A 26743-nucleotide genomic window follows, 5' to 3' on the forward strand; every position below is an offset into this window, starting at 1 on the left:
TTAGAAACCATGTTATATTAATGTTACATATTAGAACAAATGATTCCTCTCTGTAGGGAGGTATGTATGGTGGATGTGTTTTGATCCGATTATATTTAAATTGCTGAAAAATTTGTTAGAAATTGTTGAAGAACAGTCTTCAAAGAATTCCAAAGATTACAGGGACATGAAAACTTCTCTTTCATTGTTAGTGAAGTTAATATCCAAAGTGATGCTACAGTTCCTAGAGGATTTGTAGTAGTTCAAGTCTATCCAAAATGAAGTTAACATTATTATTAATTTTAAAATATTTATATGATATTAATTTTACTAAATTAAAATAATATTTTATTAATTTAAATAAAATTGATAATAAAAACTAAATAAGATAAACATTAAAATAATAATTAAAATAATTTATATAAATATAAAATAATTTTTTATTATTTTTATCATATTCAATTTATAAATTTTAACTTCCAATTATGATTTATTTATGTTTTGTTTTTAAAACTCTTTCATTTCAACTTCTCTCCTTAAAATTATGATTTGTGTTTTGTTTTGGTGGAAATCGAATATAAGAACTGATTATCTCGGAACTCCTGTCTCATGGTTTCCGTCAATCATAATAACATTGCAGAAATCAAAAATTTATTCAAAACTTGACAAAAACAATAGTTTGAGAAATAAATATGATCTAAACCCCATGCTCAGTTATCCTGCTTCACTTCACAATTTCAATTTAAGACGTTTTTAGATAAAATAGAATAGGATACTTATATCTTAGACAAACTCTTGTAAGTACCTCAGTAACATTGCAAAAAAAGCCAAGGTTTTTATTCAAAAGTTGAAAAAAACAACATTTTGTTGAAAGTCAAACCCATATAGTAAAAAACCCAATTTAAAATTCCTAAGAAATTCCAAAGTTATACAAAGAAGAAACTCCTCACAACAAAATGCAGATTTGAAAGAAGAAGTTTAAAGAGATTAGAAATTAGAACCTCCTCCTCCTACTCCTTTGTTCTTGTGCAAGTACGTCTTCAGAACATCCATCACCGACCCAAAATCAGCATTCACTTGAACAGGCGGATTAGCATATCTACAAGCCATATCTCCAATCTCCTTCGAATGATAAGCAATCTTAGACTGAGCAAACTTCAATCCATGTGCAGTGCTCACCACCACAGTCCGATCAGTCGGTTTAATAACTCCACTGTTTCTCAGCTTAGTCAAAGCACTCAAAGCAACACCAGTATGTGGGCAAATAAACATACCCGTTGAATCAGCTTGAGCCATTGCATCCATCAACTCTTCCTCAGTCGCTTCCTCCACTATCCCATCCGAGTTCTTGATCGCAAATACAGCTCTGTCAATTGAAACCGGGTCTCCAATCTGAATAGCCGATGCAAAGGTTGTGCCAGCTTTCACAGCCTTGAAGTCCTTCCAACCGGATTTGTAATGGAGGTACAACGGGTTCGCGTTAGCAGCTTGGGCGCAAACCAGACGTGGGATCCTGTCTACTAGACCCAACTCTTTGCACATTTGAAACCCTTTGTAGAATGCGTAAATGTTACCAAGATTACCACCTGGAATTATCACCCAATTCGGTACTTCCCAGTTGAATTGTTGCAGGATTTCAATGGCAGCAGTCTTCTGACCCTCTAGCCTCAAGCTGTTTAACGAGTTCGCTAGATAAATTGGCAATTCAGCTGTGACTTCCCTGATCAATTGCATACAACCATCGAAATCAGTATCGATACTCAACACGAAAGCCCCGTTTGCAATAGGTTGAACAAGTTGTGCGAGAGAGATCCGATTAGCTGGGAGGAAAACGATTGATGGGATTCCGGCGGAGGCGCAGTAAGCTGATAGTGCAGCTGAGGTATCACCGGTGGAAGCACATCCAACTCCGACGACAGGACGGTTCATCTTACGAAGACGATTAACTTGACTAACTAAAACAGTCATTCCCAAATCTTTAAAACTACCAGTATGACTAATACCACAATGCTTAACCCACAAATCATTCATACCTAAATACTGTTTTCCATATCTCTCAGCCCAAAACAAATTCGAATTACCTTCAAACGCGCTAACGATATCATCCGAATCGATTTCCGGTAAAACCCATTCCTTCTTAGACCAAACGCCGGATCCATACGGCCAAGTAGTTTTACCAACGCGAGAATCGAATAGTGATTTCCAATACTGACCATCGTACTTCTTCAGTGCTTCCATATCGTGTTCAACATCAAGCAATCCACCGGAACGGCTACGGTAAACAATCTCGTCGAGAGAATAAGATTCAGTTGAATCTGGACCGGCGTTGAAAGGGACGTACTTGGCGGAAAATCCATGAGGGTTGTTGTTGGATACCTGTCGTCTAGCTTCTTCACGAATGTTCTCGTCGGCGGGGCGACGGTGTTTGATGGATGGGGGTGAGGTGGAAATATCGGTGGATAGAGATGAATCGGATGAGGTTGTAGCTTTGATTTGTAGGAAATGTTTGCTGGATCTTGAGGTTTGTGATTTTGATTTGGTTTGAGAATGGCGAATGAAGATGGAAGACTGAACCAGAGATGAAGCCGCCATTGGAGAGAGAGAGAGAGAGATAGAGAGATAAATTTGTTGTGATTGTGAATTTTCAGATGAGACTGAAGCTAGGGTTTTCAGACAAGAAAAACTACTTATTAGGGTCTGTTTGATTTCGATATATTATTACTTAATAGTTATCAAATTGCTCTTTGTTATTATATTACATGGATAGATGCCACGAATTATTTGGTCTTTTGTTTTGGGGGATTATTGTGATATATATATTGTTTTGATAATATAAAATATTGTCTTTTTTTTATATATTAATAGTTATATAAAATAAATAGGTAATTATGTTTATTTATTTATTTTGAATTTAAGAAGATAGTATATGCCAATAGTAATGACACATTTATCATTCCTATTCGGTTTCGGTTTTGAAGAATCACTTTAGGACCTGTTTTTATCCTATTATAAAAAATAATATATATGATACATAAAAAAAAATATTAATATAATATATTAAAAAATAGTATTATTATAAAGAAATAAATTTAAATCTCTTATAAGATATGAAAAATAAATAAATATAAGGTATATTTATATATTTAATTATGTGTATTTGTGGTTTAGGCGATATCGAGTAAAATCAGGACAAAGATAGGGCCAGAAACACAAGTATCATCACCTATCCATCCCGATTAACTACCGGAGAACAACCGCTCAAATGAGGCAATTTAAATAAAAAAAATTGCGGGATAGATGCCCCTTAACGTGACTATTATATTATCATTTGAGCTATCTTTTAAAATATATTTTTTTTAAAATGATTTCACAATTAATTAAGGTAATTTACCCACACTACAAAAATGAATAAATTGTGACTATTCAATTTTTTTAAAAATAATTAACAAAATTAAAAAACACAAAAAATAGCAAACAACTGGATTTGTCGAGAAAACTATTCTCGATTAAATCAACCTCGTAAAAAAAATCGAACTCAATAATTTAAATTTCATAGTTTACCTTACAATCGAATCTCAAGTGAGATAAAAGACCGAAATAGTATATTTGATTATAATCTTGAATACATGAGACGTCACTTAATTTTTCTCACAAAATTAAGAAAAGTAAATTTAGCGTAAGAACACAAAAATTTAAAGATTCTTTTTAAATGGGTTCAATGTCTAGTTACACGCGAAATGCCCGCCAAATTAACGATCTCTATTACATATGTCTTGACCATTATTTTAGAAATATTTTTACACATTCTATTGTTTAAACTTTATTTGTGCTAAGGGTTTACCTATACCATATCATAAGTCTAAGGGTGACATAAAAAATCAAAGATAATTCTGAATAGATGAACTCCGTTTATTATGATCATGGATTAATTTCTAAGTACATCAATAAAAAAAATACTCCATTTATTGAAATTTCATAATTAAAAATATACAAAGAAGTGTAAGTTTATACGACAAGAGTCCAAAGATGAGGAAATTGGTTCGAAAAATGGAGAAAATACATTTTTTTTATAATCACAAATTTATTTGTGAACACAATGGAACAAAACTCATATTTTTTGAAATTTTATAACAACAGTTTCTTGAAAACTCGCTTCTGATATAAAACTTTGGAAGTATCTTTGAGAACGTTTACTAACGCTTCCAGATTGGGGAAGCTAAGTATTATAGGGTATGCAAAATGGGGTCGGGGGCTATGTACATCCATAATTGGCACCTCATCGGATCGTTTGAAAGTTTATTATTTAGATGGAGTGGATCAAGCCTAGCAAAGAGTCAACCTAAAGGATAAATGTAAAACCTAGCCTACAGTGTGATAGTTTGCTTAGAACCAAAGGAATTAGAAGACTAATTCACAACTCTATATTCTAAATCATTCCGAAATAAGTTACGGGGTTATGAGGGTGGCCTCGTTATCCACACCGGAGGTTAGATGAATGGAGGACCGACCCGGGTTTTCACGAGCGTTGGTGGGTTCTAGAGTGCATGTCAAGCAGTGGTGGACCTACTAGGGGGGCTTTGGGCCCGGGCCTCCCCCAATCTTATTTTTTTTAATATAATAATTGGGCCCCACCTTTTCCTTTCTATCGTATGGCCCATCTTTGATCTCTCATTCTCTCTATTCCCTCATCTTTTTTCCTCTCTGCCCTAATTCCTATCCATTTGATCTCTAATTCTCTCTCTCTAATCTCTATTCTTTTATTCCTCTAGGCTCCAACAGACAACAATCTTCCTTTCTTCTTCAAGCACCAGCGACAGCAAGCAAGAAGTCTAACATCATTTCATTTTATTTTCATCATCATTTCAGCTTTAAGCCTTCAAGCTTCCCTACAGTTTACGCTTATTAAAGGTTTTTCATTGTCGACTTATTATTTGTGCATTTTTATTTTAACTTATTGCTTACCATTGCAATTTGATTATTGAATGATTGATTATATGGTCTGAAATTAGGTTTTATTTTTGAGTTTGTTGAAATCTGGCTTGAACTATATTTTCTTATAATTTTGATTATTATATAGATTTTGGATTGTAATTTGTAAGTAATTTTAGATAGTTTTTCCAAACCAATAGGCAATAAATAGTTTTTGGTAAGGCTCATGTGCAACAAATAAATGTATTTGTTAGATTTTATTTAGGAGCATAGGGTTGTGACACATATTTATTTTTAGTTATTTATTTTATGTAGGATATGGAATAATGAAGAGGTTTTATAAACGAATTTGTACTTCTACATCACATGACCAGCCTGAGCCTTCTCAATCAATTAATGAGCCTACTAATGAGTCTAATGTTACTGATCATATAGAAAATCAATCACGTGCTGAATTAAATTTGGATGATATTATTAGTGATCTGGGATTAAAGAAACCAATTAAGAAATTTGATATTGTTATTCGAGATCAAGCTCGAAGAGAATATGTACTTCGAGGGCCTTGTCAATTAAATGGTCATTTGTATCCGAAAACATCTTTTGGTAATTATCATGAAAGGAGCTTTCAATAAAATTGGTATCCAAAATATACATGGTTAGAATATAGCATATCAAAAGATGCAGCATTTTGTTTTTGGTGTTATCTTTTCAAGCCTTTAAATAAAGAAAACGTAAATGATACATTTATATGAGATGGGTACAAAAATTAGAAAAGGGCATTAGAAAGATTCAATCGTCATATGGGAACTTCAAATAGCTGTCATAATGAAGCTAGAATTCAATTTGAATCATTTCAAGATCAAAGACATAGCGTGAGAAACGTTTTACGTACACATGGTTGTGATATAGAAATAAATTATCGCACCCGTTTAACGACAATGTTAGATGTAACACGCTTTCTATTGAGGCAATGATTACCTTTTCGAGGACATGATGCGTCAAGTATTTCATCAAATAAATATAATTTTCTTGAATTGATTGAGTGGTATAGTCAACGTAATGAAGAAATTTTTAAAGTTGTAAAATAAAATGCTCTCGGAAAAAATCAGTTGACTTCTCCAAAAATTCAAAAAGGTTTAATACATGCTTTTGCTTCACAAATCACAATTGCTATATTAAATGATATTGGAGATAAGTTTTTTCTATTGATGGTTGATTAGGCTCAGGATAGTTCGGTGAAGGGACAAATGGGAGTTGTTTTGAGATATGTGAATAAAAAAGGATGTGTGATTGAACGATTTTGGACCAAGTTAACAGTTTTTGTCAATTACAATCGATCTCAATACTTGATATGAATGAGCATATGATAATTGATAGCAATGGTATGCGGAGAGGAAAAGGGGAACTCATCACTAATCTTCATCATTATCGTGTGGAAATCTTTTGTCAGGTATAATAAAAATTATTTCTTATCTATTAATAGTTATTATTTATTATCTATTAATAGTTATTATTTATTATTTAATGCTAGGTTGTTGACTTGATTATGCAAATCGATTGATAGAAAAACATATAGTCTTTCCATTGATAGAAAAACATATAGTCTTTCCATTGGTATATCGATTGATAGAGTTGTCTTTAGTTTTACCAGTTGCATCTACATCCCTTGAAAGAGTTTTTTCTGCAATAAAGACCGTGAAGACTAATTTGCGTAATTGAATGGGAGATGAATGGATGAATGATAGTTTAGTTGTATATGTTGAGAAAAATATTTTCTCAACAATTGAAAATGAGCTAATATTGCAATATTTTAAACAAATGAAATCTCGTAGAATAAATTTGTCTTCTTTTGTACCGACTCATGGACAAGTATAATTTAGTAATTGTGCTTGTTAGTATTTTGTAATTGTGCTTGTTAGTATTTTTATGTAATTACCGAGTAAAATTTTAATTAGAAAATGCATTTATTTGATCACCAAAAATGCTACGTTATTATGTATTTGCCCCCCAAAGAAAATATTTATAGGTCCGTCACTATTGTCAAGGGCGCTAACGCATACCCCGGGGTGATCATCACCACCACCTACACCTCACATCTCGACAAAGTGGAGTGATTTTATTATCCGAGAGGGGGAAGAGGTCTTTCTTTTCTATTTTCATTCTTAAAAAAAAGTACCCGCATTTAGTCTCTTAGTCACGTCAGAATGGAAAATGAACACCGAAAACAACTCAAGAGATCCAAGCGGTAAAAGAGAAAGGTGGGTCGATTCTTTATTACTTCTCACCTTGAGGATGAACCAGCCACCATCACCACGGGTAGTTCACCCGCACAATCTCCCTTTACTTTCTCTATAAAAAAAACTTTATGCATCATCAGCGGCGCTGGCGCAGGTTTTTATTCCTTTTGTCCAACTCCCTAAAAACATAGTTCGACTTGCATGTGTTAAACATATAGCTAGCGTTCATTCGGATCAAACTCTTAGGATGAATTTCTCTTTTAATATCTAAAAAATAATTGATTGAATTCAACTTTGATTCAAAGAACTACGCTTAGCCCTCCCGCTCATGAAACAACTCTATTGTAATGGATGACAGAGGGTCCGTAGTACCCGAAGCACTGGAGTGATCCAATAGCCGAGAAGGAGCCTAGAAGCTATTCGACGTAAGATCCTTTCTCTCTCAGAGCTATTATTACAACAACTGCTGATACGATCACACTAAGAAAGACTAGAGAGTCGTGCTACCTAGTTACTTAGAGAGTTATCTTTATGTTTTGTTGCCTAAGTTACACCTTCGGAATACCCCAGAAGGGTCCTTTCTTTTACACCTTGTGGAAAGTGGAGTGCATAAGCCCTTTTAGAATTAGAGATAGGATTTTACTGCTCTCAAAGCGTATCAAAGACCTAGCGGTTGAGGTTGAAAGAGTAGATGGTGAAGCCACTCACTTTGTCCCCATCATATTCTGAGGCTAACTAAGATAGAGGTGCAACAAACTACGTTTTAGCCTCAATCATCTTAGAGCTCTGAGGCCAATACACCATTCCTCTTTTCTTTTGTAGAGCCTCGAGACTGAAAGGAAAGAGAAAGTCAAATAGGGCATAGTAGGATGAACCAATGTGAATGAGTGTAAGCTTCGTTGCCCGAACACGATTGGTGTCTCTACCGTTGATGGTCCTTCTCCTGTAGCTGAAACGGCGACCTAATTCATTTGAATCTCAAATGCCTACAATACCAATGGTAAAGGAGCTAATCAACAAAAGAAAAGGGATTCACTTTTGAAAAAGTGAGATCTGATTGAAGCCTACCGGTGGTTGGACACCTAAAGCGTCGAAATGTCTAAGCTTCTTCGTTAAATTATTGAGATTCCAATATCTTTCTTTTATTTCTTTACGCGCTGGTAGATGTGCTTTCACAGGAACTACTCCTGCCACCTCTACGTCAACCACTTCTTCCGTCATTCTTTCATCTTCATTCCGATGTTGGGTTGGAAAATCCTCCTCTCCATTCATCCCTTGCTTCGCCTTCCTCTTCTTTTCTGGCGGCCTATTTTCTATTGAGAACAGAGATAACTTAAGCTTGCCATGCTTGTCACTAAACCCGTCGAACCGACATCGGGTGATACGCGAGCGAGACTGTGAGTGAACCAACCAAGTCAATCCCTTTTCACTTTGCACTCTAGTTCTTGATTCCTTTTTAGCCATTTCCTTATAGTCCAATTAAAGATGTAAATATGTTTAAAAAATATAGCCAAAGAGGTTGTTAGGATCGACTTCAACAATAGAAGGTGGGTTGAATATTATTGAGCTAATTATCACTTTCAATTTGATTTTAATCCTGTTAGAGATTAAAATTTGTTTCTATTCTTCACAAATTGTCACAAACTCTTGAACGAATTCAAGTGCGGAAATGCTTGCTAAATTTGAAGTGCTAGATGCAAGACTAGGAGAAGCAGAAATGAAATAACACAAGAGTTTTATGGATATTCAGAGATAAAACTCCTACGTCACCCTTCTTCTGTTTCCAAAAAGATTTTCACTAGAAGACTTTGATTCGTATAACAACTACACAAATCCAGTCAGAACACATGACTTAACATCTGTCTGTTTCTGAACTCTATAAGAAAATAAGAATCAAATAAAATTAATCATTTTCATTTTAGTTATTATGAAAATAAATTGTGAATTTTATAGTTTAGACAAAATGTATAATAATATAAAAAGGTTAGAGACTTGTTTGTAAATTTGTTCTATATATCAATGGCAAAATGTCCTAATAATATTTGAGTTCTTTTCTCAATTGATAACCGTCTTCATTCTCGACTTTCATCTTCTTTTCAATCGTATTTTCATTCCACGCTCTGATCATTAACGAAGATTAGATCTCTTCGTCGTTCATGGTATCCGAGCAACCAGGTAGTATTCGCTTAACTCCAATGACAAGCTCAAACATCGAACCACTGGTCACGAATGAAAGTGCGAACAAAATCGCACCAATGAAGAAAAAGTACAACGTTGATCCATTAAACCTTCATGGAGCAGATAATCCAAATATTATCCTCAGCTCTATCATCTTGACTAGCTACAAGCTAAGGTCAAACTAAGTTTCCTAGATGGAACCTGTGCAAAGCCAGAAGATGAAGATGGATCCACACAGTGGATGCTGGTTGACACCATGGTCCGCTCCTGGATTCTAAACAGGATTTCAAAAGAAATTAGGGAAAATTTCGAAGGAACCATAACTACACAGGACCAGTGGCAAGAAGTTAAAGCACACTATGAAGGAAATAATGGACCGACGCAATATGTCTTAGCTCGTGACATTTCCACCATACAACAAGGTAATCTTTCTGCTAAGGAATATTACTATAAAATTAGGCTATATTGGGAGGAAATGGCTGGATTAAGTCCACTTCCAAAATGTGAATGTGATGGAAATGATGTGGTGAACTGTTATGGTTGTCGAGCGATTAGGAAATTTATCTGCATCGATAAGAATGCAAAATTACTTCAGTTTTTGCTTGGACTGAATGAGACTTATGAAAACGTTAAGGATCAGATCCTTAACATTGATCCTTTCCCAACAGTGCATAAGGCCTTCACTATGGTTTTGAATATTGAGAAAAAGATAGCGTTGAACCTTCTCTAGCAAAATTCACATTCTGCTATGAATACCGAACTAATAGAATCTACTCAAAAAACATTTAGTGTTAACTATTCTAAACAGATTGCTATGGATAAGAAAAAGAATGCAGTATGTAATCATTATAACATGAAAGGTCACTTCAAGGATGACTGTTTCAAATTGGTTGGCTACCTTGAATGGTGGAAACAACCGAAGGACAAAAGGAGGAATGCTGGACAAAGTCATGCACATGCAACTGTGAATGCTCCTATGGATCAAGATGAAAACAGTTCATCAATTGAAGAATTCAACGTATTCAAATGTTATTGGAAAACCTTGAAGAACAACAAATCATACTCTTCAAGTGTGTCAAAACCTCTGATTCAAATAATAAATTGTATAGTATGAGTTTGAATCAATTAAACAACATTGAAAACAACAAAATATGGATTGTGGATTCTGGTGCAAGTAGTCATATATGTTATAATAAAGCATTGATGATGAATTTTAAAAAACTCCACATTCCTATGAAACTATATTTACCAGACAGCTCTATAAAATTATCCATGAAACATGAACTGTTTTATTAAACTCTGACATTAGGTTAAAAGATGTGCTATTTGTTCCAGACTTTAAACATAATTTGTTATTAGTAGCTAAGTTACTGAATGATAAAAAAAATTACATGTACATTTCATGAAGATAAATGTTTATTACAGGACTTTAAGCACATGAGAATCCTAGCAACTGGAAGAGGATTTAACAACCTTTACCTGTACACCAATCTGAATTTCCTATTTTTAACTACTTACTTACTGAAAACTGCAAGTTGAGATATTCTTGTAGTTCAAATAATATCTCTCGTGTTGAGATAAACAATGTCTATATTGACGATTGTATGAAAACTCATATGAGTAAATCTGAATTTGATATGTTACATGCAAAATTAGGTCATCCACATGAATCTGTTATTAAAATGATCTTTCCAAATATAAAACAAAAACTAAACCATTGTGAGTCTTGCCTATTAGAAAAAATGCAAGGACACCATTTCAAATTAGCTTAAGTAGAGCTAAAACTGTTTTTGAACTTATACATGTTGATTTATGGGGACCATATAAAGAACCTTGCATAACTAACACACCATTCATGTTAACTATTGTGGATGACCATAGTAGATGTACATGGACATACATGATGCAAGATAAAACAATGGTTCATTTTCAACTAAAATTATTTATCAATCTAAACTATATTCAAACGAAATGTCAAATCGCAGACATTTTCACAAAATTCACCTAAGGAACTCATCTAATTAACCTTATAAAAGGCTTAAACTTGCAAGATTATCATCTTGAGGAGGGGATATAAGAAAATAAGAATCAAATAAAATTAATCATTTTAGTTATTAGGAAAATAAATTGTGAATTTTTTAGTTTAGACAAAATGTATAATAATATAAAAAGGTTAGGGACTTGTTTGTATATTTGTTCTATATATCAATAGCAAAATGCCCTAATAAGATTTGAGTCCTTTTCTCAATTGATAACCGTCTTCATTCTCTACTTTCATCTTCTTTTCAATCGTATTTCCATTCCGCGCTCCGATCATTAACGAAGAGTAGATCTCTTCGTCGTTCAAACTCCTAGCTATCACTCTTTTGAACATACAACGTTCTGTTTAACTTACAATACTGAAAATACATTTAGGTAGAACAGTAAACAATAGCTCAACTTAGCTTAGTGAATTAGCAATACGGAATGATCAAGAGATTCAGAATTGAGAAGAGCCCGTTCCCCGTTGTACTTTGCTGCTCTTTTATATTGAAGCGTATCAACTATCGAATCTGAGTCTTGGATACGTGTCAGCTTTTCGATGGATGTACGCCAAGTGTACGGTATCGTATGCAAGAATATATTCGTTGGATCGTGGCATACCGAATTGTATTATGGAATATTCGGTAGAACGTGATGTACTGGAAGGTACAACACGGGCTAGTGGAATAATTGAGTACATGACAGTTAAGTGTATTAAGCTGACTTGACAGACTACTGATAACGAACATTGTTGTTTACTATGCTGATGAGTAGTGCAGATAGACGAACGCTTCTTCAGACGACCGCTGAAGCAAGACGTCTGCTCTCGCTTCTTCAGACTATGACATCTTTTGAAGTGAGACGTTTATTCACGCACTTCTTCAGACTAGGACGTCTGTTGAAGTGCTCGTGCACTTCTTCAGACCAGGGCATTTGTTGAAGTGAGACGTCTGCTCGTACACTTCTTCAGACTAGAGCATCTGTTGAAGTGAGACGTTTGCTCGCGCACTTCTTCATATCAAGGCGTCTGTTAAAATGAGACGTCAGCTCACACACTTCTTGAGCTGTATCTGCGCATAAACATTTACACAACTTTGTTTTGTTTACGAACACATCATTAAAAACATGTCGTATTGATTTAAACTTATTCACTTTAGTTTATTTTAATCAATTAAAACATTTTTTACTTAATTAATTTTCTTTTTTCTTTATTTAGCAGAGGCCTCAAAAAAAATGTTTCTAATTTTCATAAAAATAATATTTTTAGTCATTTTCTACTTTTTAGGATTTTTAAAAACTAATTAAAATAGAAAAAAAACATAAAATCAATACAAATTACAAACATGAAAAAACAAACAAATCCTTAAAAGAAAACGAGATAGGGTCAGTCGTTGAGCACGTGTGCGGGTCAAAAGTAGTGTCACGGGTCATAGTTAGGCGTCTCGGTCGAAAACCATGTTAAACGTATGGCTTTCTCTATCGAGAAGGAAGTTGTCGATCAGGGAGCAGGCTACGGTCGGACGCTTAGTCGCTAGGAAAACATCCTTCGGTCGGATGAGAGGATCCTCGATCGCAACATCGGTTGCTGGAGAGGCCACGGTTGAGCAAGAAAACACGGTCAAGTCCTCGATCACATACTAGAATCCTTTAGTCGGGCACTCGATCAATGGGGGGCGAATCTTGGTCGAAGCCATGGTTGGACGCGAGGATGATTCAAGGTCGCTACTTTAGTTGAAAACCATGATGTGGCTGGTTTTCTCGTTCGAAAACTAGGCCATGATCGATAACCTACAACCATGAACACTACAACCAAAAAGAGAAATTGAATTTCTACCCTAAAATGAAATCTAATTGCAAAGAAACCATCGCTATTGGAATTTTAAACGTACTATAAATTCCATTAATGAATGTAAATGAAAATTTGGGTAAATAAAATCAAACGAAATTCACACGAATTTTAAATGTGAATTAAAGTGAAATTTGATCCAAATAATTAAATTATTATAATTAATTTATTAATTATGTAATTAACATTTAATGACTTTAAGAACAATTATCAAATTAAATATATTTAATTTTGCTAATTGTCATTATAACCTTCATGATATTATTGCTATCAATTTATTAGCAATTTAGAAAATCATGTAACATGTATTTTCTAACTAATAGAAAATACAAATGGCAATGAAGATGCAATCAAGGTCAGCCGTTGGATAAAAAATTAATGGTTGATTTTATTTTATGAAAGTTTATCTTTTCAACAATATAAAACCCTCATCTCTAATATCAAACCACTTCATCCTCTTATATTTTCTCACTCTAGAATTCCAAAAGCCCTCTTCTTATTTTGTGAGTGTTCTTCGAGTTTTTGTTCGATATTTTCCGTTGAAACCCGGTGATAGTTCAAGTACATTGATCAAGTTCAACACGTAGTGATTCTAGTGCAGAATTACTACTAGATTCGTTGTAACCTGAGAGCAGGGTCGGCCCTAAGAAGCCCTGAGATTTTGGGGGCCTATGCAAATTTGAATTTTGGGACCCTTAAAATAGTAAAAAAAAAATTAATTTTAATTAAAAAAATAAAATATAAATAATTAATATATTATAATACGAGACTAAAAATGAGATAAAAAAAGTTATTTTTATAATATATATTTAATATTAAAGGAGAAAAAGAGGAAAAAATAATATTAATAATATAATACTATTAAATATAAAAAATGGGGGCTCTATAAAAGTGGGGGCCTATGCAAGTGCATTGGTTGTCTTACCTTAGGGTCGGCCCTGCCTGAGAGACATTCATTTGCTCAAACACAAACGGGAGACGATGAAACTGTTTTAAGGAAAATGTGCTAAGCACATGCCTCGAATCAACATCTCAATCGGTGATTTCATTCTTCATATATTTAATTTTATTTTATTAATTTGTAATATGTATATATATTTTCTATTATTCAAGACAAAATTTCTAACCATCACTAAAACATAAACTCATCAACAAACATGCATCATAACATCAATCTTTGAAGAAAAAAATAAGAAATTCAAAGCTTTTTCTTCAGAAAATTAAAATAATGATTTCGAAGGGGTTTTGTTAAAGCTTATTTTTAACGTTTAAAAGCATTCCAAATCAATCATATCTAATATATTGACATTTTTTATGCTCCTCTCCTTGAACAAGAACCAAAGAACACATTATATTCAAAGTTAGTTTTTATTTTAAATTTCGATATTTTTAATTAGAAGTGAATGATGAGATTCTAGGTTTACACAATGCTCTTATACATGCAATATAATCATAATATACAATCAATTTAATGTAAGAACAACCTACAAACATAAACCTGAAAATGCCAAAATAAAACTTTATTCAATTGGACTTGTACAAAATGAATGTAAATGCTTAGGGTTCTTGTAGTGAGTATATATAGATGATCCCAAGAACCTCTCCTAGCAGCTTCTAATCGTATTACCGGGACTAGCTAACAAAAGAAAAGCTTTAAGCTTTTTAAGAATAAAAATGGTAGAAATAAATTGAGAGGCTCTCGGATTCTATCTCTCAAGCAAAGCTCCTCTATGTGATATAAAACTACTAGAAAATGGCAAATGCTAATTCTAACCCACCACTGATTGATCTTACTGGAGAACGTACTACTCTTACTACTTGGCATCATCGGCTCGGCCATCATCTGGAGTAAAAATTTCCCGTGTTTTATTTACTTTTGAGTTGCCATATTTTGGTGCTAAAATCTATTTTTGTAAAGCATGTCAAACTTGGAAAATTTCATAAACTCTAATTTTCTTCCATTTCTAAAAAATGTTCTAATTAGCCACTAGTTTGTCAAAAAAAAACAAAAAAATCATATTGATTGGCTCTCATTTTTTGTGAATTGTTGTGGGCGCCGTGCATGGGCTGCGTTCCGCTTGGGTCTGGGCTACACGCCTGGGCTCATGACTCCTCCTTGTTGACCTGCACATGGGCTTGGTTGACGTGTCCGGTAGGGTTATGCCGGTGACTCATCGACCAATAATTTTTTAGCCAAACTTAGTTCGATTTTTTTCTCAATATACATACAAAACAATTAAAATAACATTAATAATAGATAATTTCATAATAATTCAACCTATTCACTAACTTATTATTTATTTGTATATTTTTAATATTATAGTCTAGGATTATTTTGGAGTCCAATCGATACAACATAGTCTCAAAAATAATTATTTATTTAAAATCCGTACAATTATTTAAAAAATTTATTTATTAGCTCATAATCATTTTGTTTTTATAAATTATGGGAGTAAAATTTAAATGTCCTACACCTAAAATGAACATCTACCAAATTACATCAACTTAAATTATTAAAATAAACCATCTTTTATATATATTAAACAATATTATTTAAAAACAATTATTCTCATCCCTTCTTCTAGTCTAGCGACAACAAGAGATAAATATTTACGGTCTCCTTAAGATTCTGAATTCGAGTCTGTCAGGCGATACGTTCTGCACCTGATTAAATGGTTGTGTGTTTGCGGGTATCCATTTTTAACGTTCTAAAAAACAACCATCCTCAAATCAATAAGCCTTATTTATCTTTGTTGTGTGCATTTCACATGGCCACGTTTAAAGTTGTTGCACATTGTCAGCCTAAGTCACTTTGGGTTTATAAAGGTCACGTGCCAATTGAAAGGAATAAGGCATATATATTGGTTTGGGGTTGGCAAAAACGATCGGTCCCCTCAACTAGCCTAATCGCACTTATATTCTTCATTTTGTTTAATTTTTAGTTGGTATCATTTATTATAGGTATATTTTAACGGTAACATTATGATATTGAAAATGAAAGGTAAAAATATATAATAATTTTGTATTATATTAATCTAAATAATTTAATTTAATTGATTAAACATTATAATAATATTTACTGGGGCTTAGTTTCAAACTTTGGTAGGATAATTTTATTTTATTTTTGGTAGGGAGTGGGCAAAACAAATGACTGTCTAGCTGACCTCACTCCAGGACTTACATCATATTTATTTTAATTAGAGTGTTTTTATTAATATTCAAACCTCAAATATTTAATTTCCTAAGTAAACTCTTGTTATCTAATTCATAGTGTATTTCTTCATTTTTTTTTTGTTTATTTCTAATTTTATTAATTTGATATTTCATTAGTATATAGATAACATTCTAACTAATAGAAAGAGTACTAAGGAAAAAAGTATGAAAGGATATGACCTCAAGTTGCTAACATCTAAATTTGTTTGTTTGGGGTGCATAATCAATATTTTATTAACTGATTTGGCCTAACTCAAACCGATAATCAACTAAACCGAATGACAGACAATTTATGAAATTCCTAAATTAAATTTAGCAGTTTAGTGGGTCGAACCCACAAACCGACCTATAATGTTTTAAATTTAAGAAAGATATAAAATTTATTTACAACTTATAGACGTAATTTTTTTAATAATTAAGTTTTCAACTATTTAACTACATTATAGATATTATAGATGATATAGTTTTATTTGTTTTTCAAAACAAATATTAGTTATATTTGTTTTTAAAATTAATTTTTAAGTATAATTATATTATGAGAAATGATTAGGTGAGGGAATGACTTATTCGCTGAAAAAATCAAATAATTTCTCTCTTTCCTTCCACTTTTACATTTTTCAACCAATGAAGGTGATGCCAAGTCATTCCCTCACTAAATTCTCTCACCAAATTCCCTCTTTTTATCACTTCTTTTATATTATTTAATAATATTTTTTTTTACAAAAAATACATAAAACTAATCAAATTTACTTTCAAAACGAACAAACTAATAAATTGAAGGTACGAAATATTTTCAAACAGTTAGTTGTGAAATTCGGTTTGCAAACCGTTTACAAAACTATCAACATCGGGATCTATATAATTTTATAATTCTTTGATTCAAACCCAAATCGACCTCTAAATCTTGTTGTTTTAAACATATATTTTTTTTTTGAAAAAAGAAAGTTAGAAATAGTGAATTATTAAATAAATTGTTAAATATCTTTACAATAGAATGTAAATGAGTGTCACCTACGAATGTGCAAGTGCGTTTGTAAAGAAGAATTTTTATTTTTTTTTATAAATGATTTGACATCTGTAGAGGTACAAGAAGATAAATTATAATATATATAATATTTTATTATTATTATTATTATGAAAACGACTCTTGTGCTTAAGGATAAGTATTACAAATAACGTTTACTTGACTTCTTGACTTCGGAGTAGAAAACAATAACACTTTTGGATTTATTTCGTTAGAGTTATTTAAAAATATTTTAAATATTATTATTATTATTATTCTTTTAAAATATTTATTTATTGTTATTAATATGAAGACAAAGATGTCAATTATTTTTTTTCCCACGATTTTCGATCCAAATTATTCCGTTGGATAATTTTTTCTTGATTTACTGATAGTTTAGCGAGAAAAGACGGAAATTAAAATGACAATAAGGCGATTTGGTTCGAAAAAACGGATTATTATTTTCGTTCCGAATCTACAAACACCTTCTTGATTCCCAATTAAATTTTTAAATATAAACCATCCTCGACCCAGGGATTTTCCCAATGTGCACTGAAAACTAAAAAACAGTTTAAACTTCAAATAAAATAATTCATATATATATAGTTATAAATTATCAAAATATTAAATACCAAACAAAAATAACATTCAATAATAATAAATTTAAAATATTAAATATTCAAACAAATAAATATCAAATAACAATAATTTTTATTAAATACCTAAATAAATAAACATTAAATAACAATAATGTTTTAAAGATAACATCAATTTTTTCTAATAATTGCATTAAATAAGAGATGATAAAGACTTTTTTTAGTGAAAAAATATAATAATTAGATTAAATAAATATATATTAATTATTTTAAATAACTTTATTAAAAAAACAAATAATTTTATTATTTCGACAATTTGGTTATTGGTGGGTGCCGGGCATTTAAGAGAAAAAATCACATCAATTAGTTTGGTTCAAATCGCGATTTCAAATTAACATCCTTAACAAAGATGATATTTGTGTTCTTATCTTGTCTCGATATCTTTTAACAATAATAAACATAATTTAAATCAGTAAAACAAAATTCATCTCGAACAGTTAAAAGAAACTTTATATTGTATATTTAAAAAAATGTAGCAGTGATTTCAAGTGGACGCGAGCATAGAGGATGATAGCTAAATGGATAAGAGTGGCACGTCCATTTGTCGGGTCCAAAAGTCCGACTCCCACAACCCGACAAAAAAGGAAACCGGCTATTGACCATTTCCTAACCGGTAATCGACACGTCATCACTTATTTTTCATTTATCCAAATCTCGATTCTCTCCGGTTTCCGGTAAGATACCTAAAACTAACCGTCTCTCTCTTCTCCATCAACTTCTTCACACCGATTTCCACTCTTCATCTCCAATTTCGATTCATCTACGTTCATCCATTCAAAATTTCCGTAATCAAAGGATTATTGTTTGATAGTCAGAAGGATTGGATTGGATTAGTTTAGTCCAGTCAGTGTTGAATCTCCTCTCTCCTGCGAAGTTCTCCGTTCGTCGTCTCGAATCCGGTAAGTCGACGACGAAGATGATCGCCTCCTTCCTATTCCATCATCCACCGGTAACAACTTTTCAGAAATGTTAGATCTTTTCTCTATAACGCACGTACGTTCAAAGATCTGGCTTCGCAAAAGGAAAAAACTTTCATTTTCTTCCTTCTCTATATGATCCCCAATATATTATTGTATAGTTTCCAAAAATTAGGGTTAGGTTTTCCACTTTGTACAGCTACATGTAGATGAAATTGGATTCCGATTCCGATTCTGATTCAGAACCGTGTAAGATGAGTCTAGATGAATGTCCATCTCCTCAGGAAATACACTTACCTGAAGAAATCGATTGGGAAATGCTCGACAAATCTAGATTCTTCTTCCTCGGTGCCGCTTTATTCTCCGGCGTTTCCGCAGTTCTCTACCCCGTCGTCGTCTTGAAAACTCGTCAACAAGTCTGTCAAACACGACATCAATACAATGGTGGTTTCAAAGGTTTATACAGAGGATTCGGGACATCATTGACAGGTACAATCCCAGCTAGGGCATTATACATGACAGCACTTGAGATAACAAAGAGTGAAGTCGGAACCGCCACGATGAAACTAGGTTTCCAAGAGCCAACCGCAGCAGCCATAGCGAACGCAGCCGCGGGTCTGAGCGCGGCGACAGCCGCCCAATTGGTATGGACCCCTGTTGATGTTGTTAGCCAGAGATTAATGGTTCAGGAACCGGGTAAGTATCTAGGAGGAATTGATGCGTTTAGGAAGATTCTAAACAACGACGGGCCTCGAGGTTTGTATAGAGGGTTTGGAATGTCGATTTTGACGTATGCTCCTTCGAATGCGGTTTGGTGGGGTTCTTATTCGATTGTTCAGAGACTGGTTTGGGGTGGGATTGGGGATTTTTTGTGTGAGGAGAAAGATTATAGACCTGATTGGAAAACTGTAATGGCTGTTCAGGGTTTTAGTGCTGCTATGGCTGGTGGGGTGTCGGCTTTGGTTACGATGCCATTAGATACTATAAAGACGAGGATTCAGGTTTTGGATTGTGACGACAATAATAGTAATAGTAATAGTAACAATGGAAGGAAAGGAGGAGGAGGGCCGACGGTTGCACAAACGGTGAGGAATTTGGTAAGAGAAGGCGGTTGGATGGCTTGTTATAGAGGATTGGGGCCGAGATGGGCTTCTATGTCTATGTCGGCAACTACTATGATTACGACGTATGAACTTTTGAAACGACTTTCGGCTAAGAATCATCATCATCAAGAAGGTTAGGTTGTTGGCTTGTTATTGTTATTGTTCTAGTTGGTGTTTTCTATCTATAATATATATATATATATATATATATATGCCTTTTTTTTCTCATTTCTTACTTTGGTCTTCTTGTTCTTGAAGAAGATCATGCAAGTTTCTTGTGTACATAGAAAATATATCATATGCAGACAGTTATGGTGTCTGATATTTTTGTTCGCAATTCCTACTACTATTTCTTTTTCTCTTCCATTTCATAGTTCAAGTGAATTTAGAAGTCAATAAAATCCAGTCGGAATTGAGTTGATGAATAATGTAAAGGGAAAAATTTAGATTATTTTCAAATAAATTTTTATCAAATTACAAATTCTTTTAAATAAACCACTTATTAACAAAATAAAAATAAATTATTACTCAACACTAATATATATTTTATAAACTTTATTTCTTTTTAATAAATTGTTTATCAAATGAGATTTGTATAACTTTATTTTTAAAATAACTGTTGCAAGTTCCAATCACCCAAATCAAACATGGCACAAATAAATATATTTACAATTGGAGCTTTTTTGTTTAAATTATTTGGTGTTATAAAAGTATCTTTAATTTATTTTTTTTATAAAATAACCAAAATTTCTATTTTTTCATCTAACAATATTTTAATTTTATAACCTAATTTCCTATAAGATCCTTATATTTTAAGGTGATGATTGATCTTTAATATCGATGCGAAAGGCGGTTTGGTACCGCTTCTTCTGAGGTTGGCCTAACATAACTTGATGACACTTATTGTGTTTTCCGACCTAAAATATTGTGTAAAGCGTCTTTGTTGGTCTTTTGGATCCCTAACTCGTCTCATTTTAAGCCCTGGGCCGGTTTTAACATTGAAAAAAAAAATCTGTGTACATCCATAATAGATGACAATTGCATAGTTGAAACCTATAATTCTACCAACGCAAAGCTTTCTTTCAGAAGTTGGTCAACATCTTGCTTTCGAGAGGTGTCGAGGTCCTGAAGGTGGATAGAAAATAAATAATATACTAATAAACACAAATAAATATAAAATCATTAATATATTTATTTATTATTCTTATTTAATAAGAATCATAACTTTTATAATAATATAAATAATATAAAAACATATATTTAATTTTTTTTTTAATAAAATATGGTATAGACGGTGCTGGCAAAATTCCCTAAAACGAACCACGAACAGAATGTAATAAAAAAATCCCTAAATGCACTCTCTCGACCGCATCGTTTGCACTCTCTCGACCGCATCGTTACAATCCTTCAAACATAGTCGCATGACATTCAGACGGGCAAGGTCCCGACAATATCCCCTAAGATCCCAAAGCTTAGCTACCCAAAGTTTACATGATGGGTCTCCTCCACAATTCTGACCCAAATGGTTCCACGCGTAGACCCACTCTGACACCAATGTAATAACCCTAGGAGAGTAATACCTTACAAGCTAACCCTAGGAGAGTAACACCTTACAAGCTAATTGTTAAAGTGAGAGAACCCATGAGCTATTAAACCACACATAAGAATCCCATAATTCCAATATAAGATTCAAGCCTTCATTCCTTAACCATCTTATCTGTTTATATCATTACAATCCTCCACTCTTAGGCGCACGATGTTCACGCAAGCCTTCATTCCTTAACCATCTTATCTGTTTATATCGTTACAATCCTCCACTCTTAGGCGCACGATGTTCACGCAAGTCTTCATTCCTTAACCATCTTATTTGTTTATATCGTTACAATCCTCCACTCTTAGGCTCACGATGTTCAGGCAGGCAAGGTCCCCGACAATCTCCCAAAGATCCCATTGCAAACCTCCCCGCGCTTAACTACCCGAGGTCCACAAACTAGGTCTTCTCCCCCAACAATCTCCGCAATTCCAAACCAAACGGTTGCACGCAATGGCCCGCTCGGATACCAATGTAACAACCTCTATGAAAGCCACACCTTAAAAGAGTTGTTAAGGTGGGAGAACTAAAGGGAAATTAAACCACATAGGAACTAAAGAGGAGCATCACGAGCCCATAATTCCAATGTGGATTCATCCTATTCCTTAAAACATTAGATCTTTACACAAACATCACGAGCATCTCGAACTAAAGAGGGGCATAAACTTGATTGTCGAAAGAAGAATATCTTGAACAAAATAATTAATAAAGTTACAGATTGAAGTGACAAAAAGATATGTTGCTCACAAGTCATAAGCGAATACACATTTAGATACCAAAACCTAACTAAAGAAAGAAAGTATTTAAGAGAGTCAAACTAATAAATAAAGATCATAGTATTAATATTCGAAAGAAGAGAGAATTATACCATTTCTTTTCCTTACCTTTCATGAGACCATAATTATTGTTAAGGTCGAGGTCTCTTGTTACTGCAGGCAGGGCACTTGTACTGCTTGATATGCTCGGCTTTAGTTGGAGTAATCTTCACACACTTTCCATGAAACCACTTTTCACATATATCACAACAGATCCAAAATTCATCCGATGCATAGTTCTTCCCACATGCTCCACACAGTGTCTCTCCATGTTCATCTTCATCATCATCGTCCTCTTCTTCTTCTTCCTCCTCTTCAAGATCATCCTCATCTTCAGCTTTTGTCTCTAATGTCGACTTATGTACATGAGACTCGGGTAGTACTCCCTACAAAATGAGTTCATCAACAGAAAAAGCAAGCTTAAAGCTTGTTTGATGTAAAAATAACAGCATAATCTGCATCATGATTCAGACAAATAATCTTTATACCAAATGAAGCCATTTAATTTTCAAAATAGGATCAAAATTTGGTGTTTTATCCAAATAGCTCACATTACACAAGCCCTTTGCAGAAGTGTAAAAGAATCATGAGGAAAACTTACCATTTTGGAGTTTGACTTGGACTTGTTGCTATTTTGGTTAGTGACCAGAGATTTCTCCGTTTGTTGCTGCTGCTTCTTAGCAGTACCAGTTACAAGTTCAAACACAGTAGGGAGATCATTTATCATATTGAAAAGTTTCTTCCTGGAACAATGAATACAGTCTTAACAATCAAAAAGCAAACAATTTAAGCTCATATATCTATAAAACCTTTATTCTTGATTTTAAAATGTAAAAGTATGTATGTGTAGATTTATTGTGAATATGAAGACCTATTTGGAAACACCATTTGTTTCTGGATCTGAATCCAAATACAGATAAGGAATATGTCTATCTGAGTTCTGTTTTCAAACGAAAATCCAAATGAGATATCTTTTACAGAAAAAAGATGTTTCCAAAATAGGCCAATATCTATGCCATGTCTTGAACACTCGATATCCCATTGTTTATTAAACAATTCAACCATTCAAATGAAGAAATATTTACCTGTCAGATTTTTGAAAAGCAAATCTGGCACCAAAATAGAATGAAACAGAAAGCAACCAAGCATCACTGTGGGCAGCAATGAGAGCTATCCAATCTTTCTCCAGCATACCATCCCTAGCAAAATTGATACCAAGTGCAGGCTCAGGAAGCTCTGGAGGCACTTCTTCAGCAGGTAGATTAACCTCCCATTGCTCACTCGGAAATCCATATAAACACAAATTCTCCTTCTCTGTTAACAACCATATATATATGAGTGAACCAAATCCATGATACCCAATTAGTACAAGTGCAAGCATGATAATTTTGAAGAGCTCAATTTCCAAATTCCAATCAATCCATGGAAGAAGAGGTATGAAAGCATATTAAGCAGTGAGCGAACAAGTAAATGCAGGATTCAAATATTTAAAATTTGTTAACCTCTTAGTTACTTACAATTTAGCTATCCCCACAATATGGTTAAACTAGCAAATGTTGTGGAATAATCTCATCAAGGAAAATGTAGTAGGCTAGAATTCAGGAGATACACAATAGGGAAAACTAGAAGTGTCTAATTATTGTGTGCTTAGCACGATGGTTATGTTAAAGGCTTGAAACTCACTCAGCAAAAAAAAAATCAATTTTGTTTATTAAACGGGAATGTAGTTGCAATATGTTACTTTGTGTATGAAGAATATTAGGAGACTAAAAATACTATATTGTTTTCAAGAAAGGATATGAATAACCATATAAATACTTTGATCACTGGTTCTTCTCTCCTCCTCTATCAATATAATTCAATGTAGTCAATCTCTCTTTTCTAGATGTTGGAATGAGATAAGAAAAACTGATTTGATAGAAATTTTATAGATAAGAGACATTGATTTCATAGAACTAATTAATAGATGAGGAGAGAAGAATTACCACACTAAAAGAGAAGATGGAGATCTCTATGAAGGAATTATAAATTCACAACTACATTCATCATAATCTTTCCAATGGTCAACTTATTTAAAAGCTTCTTAACTGCTAATTTGCCACATCCTCAATTCGTAGCCATAACCCTACCTCTCATATTTTTAGATACACATTTGCCGCATCAATCTATGAAATGAAAATTATGAAATAAGTGCAAGAGTTTTCAGCCAATCTGAAAAGTTATTATGTAAAGATTCTGATAAATCCACCTTTATAGGGATTTCAATTGCTTTCTTAAAATAAGTATGTCTTTTCCCTTTTTTAAGCTTTGGGCATAAAAAGGTGAATCTCTCATCCCATATCAATTGTCTTAATGTAAGAAATAAAAGGTGTCTTTTTAACACAAGCTATATATTTAATAATTTGCATATCTTATTAAATTTAAGTCACATTCAAATATTCCCACTATGCCACAATTGGAATACTAATACAAGAGGTTTTTGTGGCTAGCGGTTAATTCTGCCAAGTATAAATAAGGCATTATGGCCCCAAAATAGCTAGTGGATTGGTCATTTGGAATTTCTATTTCTCTTATAGGATATCTCTCACTTATCATCTCTAGGGTTCTATATTCTCATCTTCATTTTTAAATATCTCTTAGCTTGTAAAGAGCTCATATCTTCTCTTGTCATCTCAATTCTCTTTGATTCATTGTACTCTTCAATTTCTAGATATTAAACCTAATTTTAGTTCAACGTTTATCAAATACTTGGACAGTTCAGAGAGGTTCTAACAATGCTTTAGCTAGAAAGAAAGTAAATGTCATCTTCTACCAAAGAGAATTGCAATTCATGTAAGCTTAAATGACAAGATTTAAGAAGATTAAGAAAATTTCTAATCTCAATCTAAACAAACATACAAAACTTGGAGAGTATGTATATCCAATTTTACTTCAAAGTTTATCAAATATTTGGGGAGTTCATGTAATTTTATCCAATCTAGCTTAATTTAAGAAGATTATGAAAATTTCTAATCCAATCTAGAAAAACATAAAAAAAACTAAAAATGCAGTACGTTAGGTTTTAACTTCCAAACTCAAGAACAAATACATATAAAAAAAGTGTTCAATTCACAATTATAGCTAAAATCGCCAAGATAATTATAATTTTGAATCACAGTAAGAGTCTAACCTGGATCGCACATCTGATAGAACTCTTGAACATCTGTAGCGATAAAATCAACAAAGAAAAATGATATTTCAGTAAACAAAATCTATGATGAAAGGAAGTAAAGGCAGTTTGATAAATTCAATTCAGCAAAGAATAAGGACATATACCTGTGGTTAAAGCTTTAATGATACCAGCTCTCCTTCCTTTGAAATCTCGAAAAACCTCTTCTACCGTTCGAGGATTATACTGCGCAGGTCCGTCCATTAGAGTTGATTGTTGTATCTTGGACGAGAAACCAGAGAAGTAAACAACAGAAATGGAATTCCAAATACTGAGATATAGCGGTTACAGCGAAAGAAAAGCTTTACATAGAGTCCTCGCACTTCTCTGCTCGTTTCTTCGGACCGTTTCTTCGTTGCCTATAGAGGAGAGAGAGAGAGAAGAGAGAGATGCAAATGGGGGGTTTTTGGACAGGTTTCTTTCAGCTGCTGCAGATGCAGGAGAGAAATATAAAATTGGGCTGATTTGGGCCCAAGTTTGAAAATTGCTACTATCTATTCTTTGACCTTTTATATATATATATATATATATAAAGTATTTATTTGTATTATTTGATTATAAAGAATTGTAACTTTTAATTGAATTTAATATGATTATTTTTTTTAAAAGTATTTATTTTAAAGTATATAAGTTTTAGGGCTTCTTTTATTAGTTGGGATTATTGAAATAATCTATAGATGATAATTTTGAATATGTGAGAATATTTTTTTATAAAAAAATTTAAAGGGTATTAATATATATAAATAAAATAAAAAATAAAAATTTAAAATAAAAATTTTTGAATATTTTAATTAATGAATTGATTAATGGATGAGAGAGAAGTGATGTTTGATTTTTTTTTAATTATTTGAATAACTTAAAACCGAACAAGGCCTTATTCTTTATAAGATAAAATGATTTTAAAAAGTAAATAAAATAATATAATTAATTTTGTAATTATGGCTTTTTATGTATTTTTGAAAAAACTTAGATTATTTAGAAAATAATGATGGGTGGTGATTTAGAATAAGTGGAGATATTTTTTTTGATAAAAAAATTAAAGAGTG

At 32.8% G+C, this 26743-nt stretch overlaps 3 protein-coding genes across 3 annotated transcripts; 1 reads left to right on the forward strand and 2 right to left on the reverse strand.

Moving 5' to 3' along the window:
* Positions 1-794: 794 nt before the first annotated feature.
* On the reverse strand, positions 795-2633 carry LOC124944846 (threonine synthase, chloroplastic-like). Its single transcript, XM_047485190.1, has one exon. It carries the CDS (start codon positions 2569-2571, stop codon positions 967-969), a length of 1605 nt encoding a protein of 534 aa, XP_047341146.1. The 5' UTR covers positions 2572-2633; the 3' UTR covers positions 795-966.
* A 16116-nt stretch (positions 2634-18749) lies between these two features.
* LOC124944614 (solute carrier family 25 member 44-like) lies at positions 18750-20414 on the forward strand. Its single transcript, XM_047484914.1, has one exon. The coding sequence runs from the start codon at positions 19190-19192 to the stop codon at positions 20219-20221; it is 1032 nt and encodes a 343-aa protein (XP_047340870.1). The 5' UTR covers positions 18750-19189; the 3' UTR covers positions 20222-20414.
* A 1949-nt stretch (positions 20415-22363) lies between these two features.
* LOC124944615 (PHD finger protein ALFIN-LIKE 4-like) lies at positions 22364-26102 on the reverse strand. The gene is made up of 5 exons (XM_047484915.1): positions 25805-26102; positions 25659-25691; positions 23575-23803; positions 23091-23232; positions 22364-22875 (listed from the first exon to the last, which is right to left on the reverse strand). Exons 1-5 carry the CDS (start codon positions 25899-25901, stop codon positions 22582-22584), a joined length of 795 nt encoding a protein of 264 aa, XP_047340871.1. The 5' UTR covers positions 25902-26102; the 3' UTR covers positions 22364-22581.
* Between the last annotated feature and the right edge of the window lie 641 nt (positions 26103-26743).

The sequence above is a fragment of the Impatiens glandulifera genome, chromosome 7 (genome assembly GCF_907164915.1).
Source record: "Impatiens glandulifera chromosome 7, dImpGla2.1, whole genome shotgun sequence".
Classification (NCBI taxonomy): Eukaryota; Viridiplantae; Streptophyta; class Magnoliopsida; order Ericales; family Balsaminaceae; genus Impatiens; species Impatiens glandulifera.

Excerpts from the sequence above, each read along its gene's own strand:
- LOC124944614 (XM_047484914.1), top strand. The coding sequence starts at position 19,190 with ATGAAATTGGATTCCGATTCCGATTCTGATTCAGAACCGTGTAAGATG.
- LOC124944615 (XM_047484915.1), bottom strand. The coding sequence starts at position 25,901 with ATGGACGGACCTGCGCAGTATAATCCTCGAACGGTAGAAGAGGTTTTT. Across the intron at positions 25,692-25,804 it reads CATTAAAGCTTTAACCACAG|ATGTTCAAGAGTTCTATCAG; the intron begins GTATATGTCCTT and ends TTATCGCTACAG. Across the intron at positions 23,804-25,658 it reads CTATCAGATGTGCGATCCAG|AGAAGGAGAATTTGTGTTTA; the intron begins GTTAGACTCTTA and ends GGTTGTTAACAG.
- LOC124944846 (XM_047485190.1), bottom strand. The coding sequence starts at position 2,571 with ATGGCGGCTTCATCTCTGGTTCAGTCTTCCATCTTCATTCGCCATTCT.